The sequence below is a fragment of the Equus asinus genome, chromosome 6 (genome assembly GCF_041296235.1).
Source record: "Equus asinus isolate D_3611 breed Donkey chromosome 6, EquAss-T2T_v2, whole genome shotgun sequence".
NCBI lineage: Eukaryota > Metazoa > Chordata > Mammalia > Perissodactyla > Equidae > Equus > Equus asinus.
In genome coordinates, this window is record NC_091795.1 from 40,537,765 (window position 1) to 40,550,103 (window position 12,339).

General features: G+C 38.0%; 1 protein-coding gene across 9 annotated transcripts in view; it reads right to left on the reverse strand.

Moving 5' to 3' along the window:
- The window catches only part of ALMS1 (ALMS1 centrosome and basal body associated protein), a 251,540-nt gene that overhangs the window by 8,429 nt on the left and 230,772 nt on the right, over positions 1-12,339 (reverse strand). For all 9 annotated transcript variants that reach the window (XR_011503935.1, XM_070511957.1, XM_070511958.1 and 6 more), the window contains 3 exons: positions 2,183-2,303; positions 890-1,090; positions 366-595 (listed from right to left, as the gene is read on the reverse strand). Coding sequence is in view for 8 of the 9 variants with exons in the window: in XM_070511957.1 (XP_070368058.1) it covers positions 366-595; positions 890-1,090; positions 2,183-2,303 (552 nt within the window). In the remaining variant the exon portion in view is untranslated. The remainder of the gene's footprint in view (positions 1-365; positions 596-889; positions 1,091-2,182; positions 2,304-12,339) is intronic.

A 12,339-nucleotide genomic window follows, 5' to 3' on the forward strand; every position in this document is an offset into this window, starting at 1 on the left:
TTAAACTCTGGGTCAAGCAGGAATAGGAGTCATGTAAACAGAGGAAGAAATATGAGGCTGACACACATCAGGCCTCTGGAGCACTCCACATGTGCATATCTACAAACCCAATGAGCAGTGTTACAGCATCCTCCCTTCTCCTGCCTTGTCCCCAGACACTGAGGGTGATGCGTGATTTAGAATGGTTAGTAGTAAGGCAGCCTTTGAGTAATGATGAGAGTGAGAACAGATGAACTGCGGAGATGCTAGAAAGGCGGGTGGTGTGATTGTCCTTTGGAAGGCCAAGTCATAGATTTAACTTCTTTGTATCTCGCCCTTTCTTCCCTCTTAAATATATGGCTAAAGTTAACTCAATGTCATTGTACCTGTAGGGTTGCTCTCACAAATGGCCTCAGCGGATCTCTGCCTGAGCCTGCTAGTGACCCATGATTGTCCATGTGCTGTCCCTGCCAGTTCTGTTCTCGTAATGGCTCCCTCCAGGGTTTGGTGCTGGTTATTGGTGCAAACCAGGAGATACCAGGGCCACGAAGCTTGGGAAGGTTTTCCTTCTTAGGACAAGACTTCACATTTTCCACAGGAACAAACCATGAAACTCCTGTAGGAAATATTTTTAAGAAAGAAAAAAGATTTTTCATTTTTCTTACCAGAGATGTGCATAGCATAGGTTCTCAGGGGACTCGGCTGTCAAGAGGGCACCAGGATGCCCTGGAGATTGCTTAACCACAGGTATGACTCTAATTATAGTTCTAGATACTGTGAAAATTTGCCAAGGTGGTGCTGGGGCCAGAGGGGTCAACATAGAGTCATTTAGAAACAAAGAATCTCAGCATTGCAAGAGACTTGAAATTCACTGGTTTTTCTGTTACAGAACAGGGAATTAGAAACCGACCTTCACGGCAACTCTGCTCGTTCTTCCTTAACCTTTTGTCCCCAAGATAACTGGTAAGGAGCCTTTTCTCATCTATGTTTTCTTCTGACCAAGAAGTCACATCACTGTCCTCTTCTCTAGCCTCGGTAGAACTTGGAGTTGGAAAAGTCATCCCAACATCTCGAGTGTGTTTTCTGACACCATTCACAATCTCCAAGTTACCTAAGGGGAGAGAGCACAGATGTCTCTGAGAGCAGCCTTGAGGCTTATTTGCAGGTGTATTGAAGACAGTAAATGAAAAGTTTTAAGGCTTCAAAACCACAGGCTACTGCCTTCTCTGGGTGGGGTGGAGGGGTGTGATGGGGGGAGAGAGAGAGAGAGAGAGGGAGAAGGAGAAAGGAAGAGAGTTTTTATTCCTAAGTTGGTTTAGATATTAGAGGGAAAGAACTACTAATATAGGTTCAATGGGTAAAGGATTTTAGTTCTGATCCTAAGTGAGAAAGACAGTAAATGCTTATAGTCCTACTGGCAGTCACCCAGGTAAGGAGGAGGCTGACAGATGTAAAGATAAGACTTGAGGAGAAAAAAATTAAGGGGGAAGTTTATTTTTATTTTATAAAATCAAAAGATATAGAAAAGCATAAAGTGAAAAGCCTCCTCCCCACTCCTACTTTCCACTCAGCTTATAACCCCATGATTCCAGCTAATATTTTCTGCACATTCAAGCAATTCTCTTCATTTTTTAAATACATGTAGTAGCATGCTATACATTGTTCTGTATCTTGATTTTTCCTTCTAATTATATCTCTTGGAGATCTTGCCATATCAGCAGAGAGAGAGAGAGCTTCCTTATCCTAAGTAGGATTTCATTATATGGATGTACAATAATTTATTTAACTGCTTGGCTACTGAAGGATAACTAAGTAGATTTTAATTTTCTGCTATAATAAACAATAGTTCAATGGTTAATTATATACACTTGTCATTTTGCACATATGCACAGTACATACATCTATAAGCTAAATTCCAAAAGTGAAAGTGCTGGGTCAAAATAATTTTGATAAAACTGCCAAATTGCCTGTCATAAGGGTTGTACTCCCAACTCATACTCCCACTAGAATGTATGAGAGAACCCTTAAACTCTTGCCCACAAACTTGCTATCAAACTTAGATTTTTGCCCGTCTGATAGGTGAAAAACGGCATTTGAGTACAGTTTTAATCTTCATTTCTTTTATTATAAGGGAGGTTGAGTATCTTATATGTTTAAGAGCTACTTGTATTTCAATGGAAATGTTTAAATTCAAATAATTTACCTGCTTGTATACCCTTGTTTAACATATGCACATTTTGCTTGTTGCAAAGGGTAGAGGTCGAGCTCCAGAAACTACTGGTAGAAGATGAAATAGAGTCAGAAGAAATCATATGGTTTGCCACCTGGAAAAACAAGAGAGACCCTGTTATTACCTGCAGTCAATGGTACTTTTACCCACAGGATAAGAAAACATACAAGTCACCAAGAGCCTTTTCTAATCTAATTCAAATTGTCGAGATGAAGTGACAATGTGAATATGCCACCACATAATTTGTGATAGGGAGGAGAATGCTGTTATAGTTGGATAAGGGCCTGAGCTCTTTCAAGAAGGTATGACAAAAAGATTGGGTATGTTCCCGGGACTTGAAAAAACTCTGAAGAGGATGCTAGCCAATGATTAGTCTGGTGGGTCTTCAGAATGAAATTCTGACTTGACATTTGCTTAAAAAATCGATAAGACATGAAGAGGGCTAGGGAAAACTAAAGAGAATGATGAGCTGCAGAGAGTGCTTTCAAGAAATCCAGACTCAGATGCTTAGACAAGGATAAATACACAAAGAGCTGAAAGGCCCATGAGAAGTCCTGAATAAGTGGAGAATTGCAAAAAGCATTACAGAGCTGAAAAGGCCTTTTTAGTTATGTTCCAAGTAAGTAGAGCAATGAAGGGCAAGTTCATGGATTGAAGCTGATGGTGGAATGTTAGTGGATGACAAAAATATTATCAAAATTTAGTTGAACAAATATAGTATAAAACAGTATTGTTTAAACTTGCTCCCGGGAGAGGGGCCTAACCCAGAACAATGAATTGGAATCTCTAGGGGAGGGGTCTGAGCATCTATATTTTGAATAAATACCAGGTGCTTGTCTACTTAGGCAAGTCTGGAAGAGGTGAATTGAAGCTCAAGTCAGGAAATGAAACTGAGAGTATCTACTCCCCTGAACTAGATAAACTATATTCCAGGGCCTTTAGGAAACTTGCAACAGAATCCTGGAGGAGAGAAGCTTTGTTAGATATCTGGGGACAGACAGTGTTTTAATTTTCAAAAATTAAGCACTGCAAACTGGTGGACTTAACACTGATAACTTCTAAAATTCTAGAATGGATCACCAATCTGATAATTTGCAAGCAGCTGGAGGTCAAAGAAAAGATTAGCAAATTTCAGCCAGGGCTCAGTAAGGCAGGCAGAATAAGCCCTGCCAGGTTAGCCTTGTTTTCCTAGTAGACATGGCACTAAGCGGCAGACCAAAGAATGTGTAGTAGAGTACAACTAGATCTGAATGACAAAACTTCTCATGACATCTTTGAGGGCGAGATGGAGTCACATGGGTTGAATGATAATATAAGTTGGTAGAACCCTAACTGGTTGAACCACTCTTACCCAAATATTATCAACATAGAGTGAGGCCTTTACTGAGTGGTATATTTTGCATTCAACAACAAATATTTACCAAGCACCTACTGTGTGCCAGTCACTTGGTTTGCTCTGGCTATTCTCTCTTACCATTTTATGTATCAATGTCTCAGAGATATGGAAAGCAGATTTCCCATACAAGGCACATCTGGGAGGGCATGAATGGCTGTCAGGATCCCAAGTAATAACAGGAATGATGGACCAAATCAAACAACAGATAATTGTAAAGCCCTATACATTAGGCTGAAGGAATGGCAGCAACTTTGAATCAGTAGAAAGTGCTCTGGGTCTGGAGTCCAAAGACCTAAGCCAGTCTCAGATCTTCTCTTTACTAGTGGGCTCTAATTGAGCAAGCCATAGCCTCTCTATGCTAGGTACGCCATCTAGAAAAGGGAACACTTGCACTTCTGAAATTACAGAAGTGTTATAAAAAACAAATGATTTAGATTGTGAATTGTAAAAAAACTAATATAAAACTATGAGACTATTATGATGGTAAAAAGCCAAAATGTATGAGTACAGAAAGGGTGGTGAGGAAGATGTGACTGATTGGCAATACACTGTATCTTCTGCAGCTGAAAAAAAAAGAGAAGAAAGCACTTTAGGTACTGAAATGGACTGAACTTCAAGAGATAGATGACTAAGTCCAAAAAGCAAAATATGCTGCCATTTTTGTGAAAAAAGATAGAAAACATACTGGTATTTGCTTTTTTATGTATAAAATACCTGTGAAAGAAAAGAATCCAGATTGCAAGGGAAGAAGTAAAACTGTTTTTATTTGCAGATGACATGATCCTGTCTGCAGAAAATGCTATGGAATCCATAAAGAAGTACTAGGACTAGTAAATAATTTTAGCCAGATTGCAAAATATAAGATCAATAAGATAAAAGATCAATTGTGCTTCTATTCTAGCAATGAGCAATCTGAAAATAAAATTAAGGAAACAATTCCATTCACAATAGCATCAAAAAGAATGAAATACTTAGGAATAAATTTAACAACAAAAGTGCAAGGCTTGTACACTGAAAACTACAAACATTGGAGGGAAAAATTAAAGATATAAACCAACAATGAGACATTCCACATATGTAATTTAAAAATGGGCAAACGATTCAACTAGACAGGGGGCTGGCCCCGTGGCCGAGTGGTTAAGTTCGCGCGCTCCACTGCAGGCGGCCCAGTGTTTCGTTGGTTCGAATCCTGGGCGCGGATGTGGCACTGCTCACCAAACCACGCTGAAGCAGTGTCCCACATGCCGCAACTAGAAGGACCCACAATGAAGAATATACAACTATGTACCGGGGCGCTTTGGGGAGAAAAAGGAAAAAATGAAATCTAAAAAAAAAAAAAAAGATTCAACTAGACATTTCACCAAAGAAGATATAAGAATGGCCATAAGTACATGAAAATATGTTCAACATTACTCATTAGTGAAACACAAATTTAAATCACAATGAGATACCACTTCACATCTACTGGGATGACTACAATAAAAAAGATGAACAATAGTAGCTGTTGACAAAGAAGCAGAGAAACTAACACCTTCACACATAGCTGGTGGGAATGTAAAATGGTACAGCCACTTTGGAAAGCACTGGAATTTTCTTAAAAATTAAACACAAACTTATCATATGACCCAGCAATTCCACTCCTAGGTATATACTCAAAAGAAAACATATGTCCACACAAAAACTTTTACACAAACGTTCATAGTAGCATTATTCATTTTATCCAAAAAAATCCAAATGTCCAACAACTGGAATTGGATAAACAAAATGTGGTATTATCTATACAATGGAATACTAATCAGCAATAAAAAGGAACTACTGATGCATACTACAACATAGATGAACCTTGAAAACATCATGCTAAGCAAAAGCAGTCAGATACAAAAGACTACATATAATTCTATTTACATGAAATGTCCAGAAAAGGCAGAGGTCAGATTAGATGTTGTCTGGGGTTGAGAATGCAGATTGCAAACAGGTACAAGGGACCTTTCTGGAGTGACCAATGTTCTAAAACTGGATTGTGGTGATGATTGCGCAACTCTGTAAATTTATTAAAAAAAAAATGGAATTGCACACTTCAAATGGATGAATTTTATGGTATGTAAATTATACTTCAATAAAGCTGTTTTAAAGATCTCTGGAAAGATAACGTAATACTAGTAACATTGAGAAACTCTGGAATAGAGAGATAGGTGTCTGGGGAACAGGAGTGAGAAGGACACTCCTTATCAAATCCTCTTTTCTACATTTTTAGTTTTGTACCATGTGGTTGTACTACCAGTTTAAGAAGTGAGAATAAACAAAACACAAACTTACGAGGAAGAGTGTGGCAATAAAGGTTTAATGACTCTTGCGAGTTCAACAGGAGTAAAACATATGTTAGGCGCTAGAAATGTTCCAGCCATAGAAAGAAAGGTGATAGATCTCCTCTGTTAAAGTGCTTTCATCACCTGAAGCACAACACGCTTAATTCAAAGGGACATGTTTAAAAATAGGATATCGACAAACTTAGACCCAGGAAATTGCCAAGTTAGGAAAGGGGAGTAGAAAGCATGACCCATCAGGAATGGCTCAGAGTGAAGACCTGAGAGAAGAAAACACTTCAGGGAAGGAAGTGGGGAACCGAGAGGTAGAAGCTTAGGTCAATTTTCTCTGCCTCCAGGGAGCAGAACTGGGAACAGAGCCAGGAAATCCAATGCAAGCTGACTTTGGATCTTTGTAAGTTAAAACCTTTGATAATGGGAGGCTTAGACAAATGAAATGAGCTGCCCAGGAGCAGCAGTGAGCGGTAGAGCTGTGGAAGCAAAGCTGGAGCGCCTTGTGGTGCAGATGCAGCTGAAGTGTTGATGGTCCCTTCCAAGCGGAGTCTGCCAACCTCCTGCGCTCCCAAAGGACACAACCTGCCATGGTATGCACCACTAAGTGTGAAAAAACACGTTTCCCTCTGATTAAATGAGGAGCTTTGGTGTATGTGTTTCTATTTCTCGTTCAAATCTCTAAGTTAATTCCTGCCTATAAAAAGGTAAACATTTAAAAATAGAAAACAGTCTAACAATAAATTCACTCTTAGCAAAATATATTTAGTTAGCCCTTCTACGATGGTGAAAATCAAAAGGACAGACAAAAACCAATGTTTTCAAGGATGTGGAAAACCTGGAATCCTCATACACTGCTGGTGGGAATGCAAAATGGTAACAATACTTTGTACACCAGTCTGGTAGTTCCTCACATGGCTAAAAGTAGAGTTATCATATGATCCACCAAATATCCACTCCTAGGCATATGTCCAAAAGAAATAAAAATATATGTCTACAGAAAAACTTGTACATGAATGTTCACAGCAGCTTTGTTAATAACAGCCAGAAAGTTGAAGAAATCCAAATCTCCATTAACTGATGAACAGATAAAATAAATATGTATATTCATACAATGGAATACTATTTGGCCACAAAAAGGAATGAATATATGCTACAATGTAGATGAACCTTGAAAACATTAAGTAAAAGAAGCCAGTCATAAAAGATCACATGGTATGATTCCACTTATATGAAACGTCCAGAATAAGCAGATCTACAGAGACAGAAAATAGATGAGTAATCCCAGCCGGAGTCTGGGGCAGGGGTAGGAGGTTGGGGAAAATGAAGAGTGACTGCTAACGTGTACAGGGCATTTTTGGGGGTGTTGAAAATGCTTTAAAATTAGATTGGGGTGATGTTTGCACAACTTTGTAAATATACTAAGACCTACTAAACTGTATAGTTTAAGTAGGTGAATTTTATGGTATGTGAAAGATCTCAAAAAAGCTGTAAAAAATGTGTTTATTCATGTATATAAACTGAAATACATGTAGATTATGAAGCCTTATTTGGAGGAAAAAAGCTTCTCATGCTCTACGGTCTTGCATCTCCTGTGTTACTGAATCAGGGATACAAGAACAATGGAAGGTGACCAACATATAATGAAGGAACCATGCAATCACGCCATGTTGACTTCCACAGATTCACAATAATTACAATGCACAGGCCTGCACTGTGTCTGACAATTTGTGCTGAGGACCCACCATGGGACAGAACATCGTATTTGCTGAATTCATTTATAGATGCTGTCAGTAAACCACAATAGTCCACGTTCATTAGTCCATGGGAGAGTCTCAGCCATCTCCTCTAATGATATCATCCTTCAGAGCCTGGGTGTGGATCAGCCCACTCACTTCTCTGCAATGGGGCTTACACATAAAGATTTATGTGACTACGAGTCAGGTGACATTATCAGCTACCATGGTTTAAGCTTTCTGTTGGAGAGAGTCTCAGAAGGAGATATATGCTGGCTAGCTGCTTCTATTTTAATCTCTACTATTAGGAGAGCAAGCTCACCTGCTCACCTTTTCACACTGGGAAAAGAAAGTAAATGCCAACATCTCAGAGATATTTCAGGATTTTTATAGTATTTTTTACTTTAATTAACACCTGAGACTTATCCCCATATTTATTGATCAGAGACACCATCAGATAGACTCAGAAAAAATAGCTTTTCAATTAAAAATTACTTTTTAGGTGGAAATAGAGTTTAGGAAAACATCCAATATAGAAAAAAGGCTATGTTTTCTTACACAACCCTTTATGGCTCTTCTTCATGTAGGAAGATTGTTATTGCTGACCTTCTGCCATCTAGGTGCTTGTTGGGAGATGCTTCTCTTTCAGAGGAATGGGTTTATGCTAATTCATTTATAACCACTCAAATCTGGGACCAGTGATACACATTGAAAAGACAGTCAGAGTCAAAATTAGAAATATAGTCTATGGCACCAAGACAGTCTTTCCTTGTGAAAAGTTTTTAGATATGTGCAGATCAAACTGGCAATTTTAGTTTCAATAATAAAACTTATTGGGGGCCAGCCCGATGGTGCAGTGGTTAAGTTAGCATTTTCCGCTTTGGCGGCCCAGGGTTTGCTGGTTTGGATCCCAGGTGCGGACATGGTACTGCCTGGTAAGCCATGCTGTGGCAGGCGTCCCACATAAAAAGTGGAGGAAGATGGGCACGAATGTTAGCTCAGGGCCAGTCTTCCTCGGCAAAAAGAGGAGGATTGGCAGCAGATGTTAGCTCAGGGCTAATCTTCCTCAAAAAAATAAATAAAATAAAAAATAAATAAAACATTAACCAGCAAAGGGTGACACAATCACAAAGTGTCTGTACAAAAAAATAACATTTCGACAGATCTAATTCCTAGAGACAAGATTAAAGCTTACAAAAGCAGGAACTCAGGTGATAACTATCTACTATTCACCTTTAGAAAATCAGAATCGGTCATTTATTTCTGAAGAAATGGTAGATGATAACTATGAGAAGTCCTCCCCAGAAAATCAGAAATGCATCTTGTCTGCATAAGAGGTCCTGAGAAAATTTCTTGTGGTACATGAATGAGTAAAGACTGAGGAGCTGGAACGATTCTGGATGATGCCAAAATTCAAAGTGTGGCCACAAGACTGGATGGTTAAAATGTAATGGAAGTACTGGTCATTAGAACTGAGGTAAAAATGTCTAACAGGATAGCGAAGTTTCTCAGATAGTGGCAGGGCTTGGGGCAGAAAAAAAGAAAATGAGCCAAGAGCTAAAGCCCTCAATTAATATATGGGACAAACCAAGTTAACAAATGATTATGAAAATCTTGCAGGGGGTTTTAGAGCTAGATGACACAGATCCCAAAGGATTTTCTATCAGGTTTGAAAAACTGTGGTCTGGAAGTGGCTCTCTCCTTCTTTTTCTTCTCTGCATTCTCTCAAATCTCTCTCCTCTCAGCTTTAATATTTGTGAGGATTATGATCACCTTTACATAGATAACTCTGAAATCTTTATTCCACTCATGATATACCCATCAGATATATCTGTGCTTGTTAGATATTTTCACTTGGATGTTCTGATCTAACTTCATTTTTCTGTTTTTTTATTGAGGAATATTTGCCCTGAGCTACTATCTGAACCAATCTTCCTCTATTTTATATGTGGGTCGCTGCCACAGCATGGCTGAGGAGTGATGTGGGTTTGTGCCTGGGATCCAAACCTGTGAACCCCTGCTGCCAAAGTGGAGTATGCAAATTTAACCACTACACCATGGGGCTGGAAACTCCTTCATGGTTCAGTCAAAATTAGTTTCCTCTTCAAATCTATTTTGATAAGATGTTCACATATTATTTCAGTTGTTTTGGGTAGAAATTTTAACAAAAGAATATTAGATTTTTCTAATAAATTAATTTATATCACTTTTTTTATTTAAAAATCTCTACTGACAGTTAAATGTTTGCAAATAAAATTATACTTACACACGTAAAATAAATTCCATGTGGATTAGGATTTAAATACATTGCCCCCTACCCTAAAAAAGTACTAAAAGAAAAACAGGAGAATATTTTTTTTATCATCTTGAGCTTGGCAAGATCTTTCTTAGCATGGAACAAAGAAACGAAGTTAAGTACATACGATACTATTACAATATTAATATAATTAAAGCTTAAGAATTAACAGGAAAAAATCTTCAGAGAAAAATGGACAAAGAGTATAAAAAGCTAATTCTCAAAATAAGAAATGTAAATGGCAATCCCTGAAACCTAATAGTAAAAAGAAATGCAGGGGCTGGCCCCGTGGCCGAGTGGTTACGTTCGCACGCTCCGCTGCAGGCGGCCCAGTGTTTCGTCGGTTCGAATCCTGGGCACGGACATGGCACTGCTCGTCAGACCACGCTGAGGCAGCGTCCCACATGCCACAACTAGAGGAACCCACAACGAAGAATACACAACTATGTACCGGAGGGCTTTGGGGAGAAAAAGGAAAAAATAAAATCTTGAAAAAAAAAAAAAAAGAAATGCAATGTAAAGCAATGAGTTTTTCCACACATCAGATTAGCAAATATTAAAAACACTGACCCTACCCATAGTTGGCAAGGGAATGAAGAAACACATACTCTCATGTTTTTGGTGAGAACATATATTTGTACAAAAATTCTGGAGGGTACATAGTTAGGGGTGAGGGCTTATTAAGTGTTTCAATTTCTATTGTTAGTGATCTACTTGGGATTTAAAATTTCTTGGTCAATTTTCTTAGTTTATTTTCCTAGAAAACCATCCTTCTAATTTAGATTTTAACATATATCAGCCTAAAGTTGCACACATTTTTAAAGAAAATGATCTCTTTGTGGTTATATCCTTCCATATCATTAATGTTGATATCCTTTTCCCCATGGTCAGAATAACCACAGATTTGGTCTAGTGTTTTTTTTAAAGAAACACATCTTGGTTATACTGATCAATTTAGGGACTTATTTATTAATTCATGTATTTTTCATTTTATTAATTACTTCTTGCTTTCTTTGCTTATTTTGTTAGTCCTTTTCCAGACTATAATGCTTATTTCAATTATTTCCTAATTGAGCTTGTTCAACTAAAATATCATTTTATTTAAGGCTATACATTTCCCTCTAAATATAGATTTAGTCACATGCCGTAAGTTTTGGATGTGTGCTTTTACTGTCTATAATGAAAAAAAGTCTATCATTTCAATTTTTATTTCTTCTATAACCCACAAGTTTAGTATGTTTTAAAATTTTTATCTATTAAGTGAAAAATAATTATAGTTGTTAAATTCCAACTTTATTGTATTGTGGTTAGAGAATACGAGCTTAGGTATAAATCTCCTACTTTTGGGTTTATCAACATTTTGCCTAAATGTACAATTAATTTTTGTAAATATTCCATGAGCATTGGAATAACTGTGGATGCTGTGTTTTGGGAATAAAATTTTATCTAGATATTTTAAATCAAGTTTGTTAACATTGCTATTAAAACCTTCCAAATCTTTCCTTATCTGTTATATGCTGAGAAATCTGAGAAAAGCAATTAAAGTATCCCATTCTGGTACTTTTGTCACATTCTGTATTATAATGTTTGGCTGAATGAACAAACAAATGCATTCTGGTTGAAAGCAGAGCAGTAATTCTGGAAGTTTCTAAAAGACTCTCTTTCCTACCTTGGAAATCATGGAATGGGGATAGGGTAAATTCTCAAGACAAGTAACATTTAATTATAAATGAAAAAACCCCCTACGTTCCCATGGTATAGAAACTTGTATTTTGAATCTTTCACCAAAACTACAAATTACTGGCATAAAAGTGGAAATATAGGAGTTTGCATGCATTGCAGGTAGGAATAGAGACTGGAAAGCAATTTGGTATTAAGGTAGGAAATTAAGAATATGTATGGCGTATGAGCCAAGAATTCCACTTCTGGGTATATAAGCCAAATATAGTCTCACACAGGTCCATAAGGGGATATGCACAAGGGTATGCACTCCCAATGTTTTGTGGTGCTGGGAGTTGACAGCAACCAGAGGGTCCATTACAGGGAAAGTACACAGGTAAACTGGCAGATGCACTCAACGGAGTAGTATGCAATGATCAGAAACCTAGATTAGATGTACATATAGCAAAGTAGATGGATCTTAAAAATACAATCCTGGGGCTGGCCCCGTGGCCGAGTGGTTAAGTTCGCGCGCTCCGCTGCAGGCAGCCCAGTGTTTCGTTGGTTTGAATCCTGGGCGCGGACATGACACTGCTCATCAAACCACGCTGAGGCGGTGTCCCACATGCCACAACTAGAAGGACCCACAACCAAGAATATACAACTATGTACCGGGGGGGGCTTTGGGGAGAAAAAGGAAAAAATAAAATCTTAAAAAAAAAAAAATA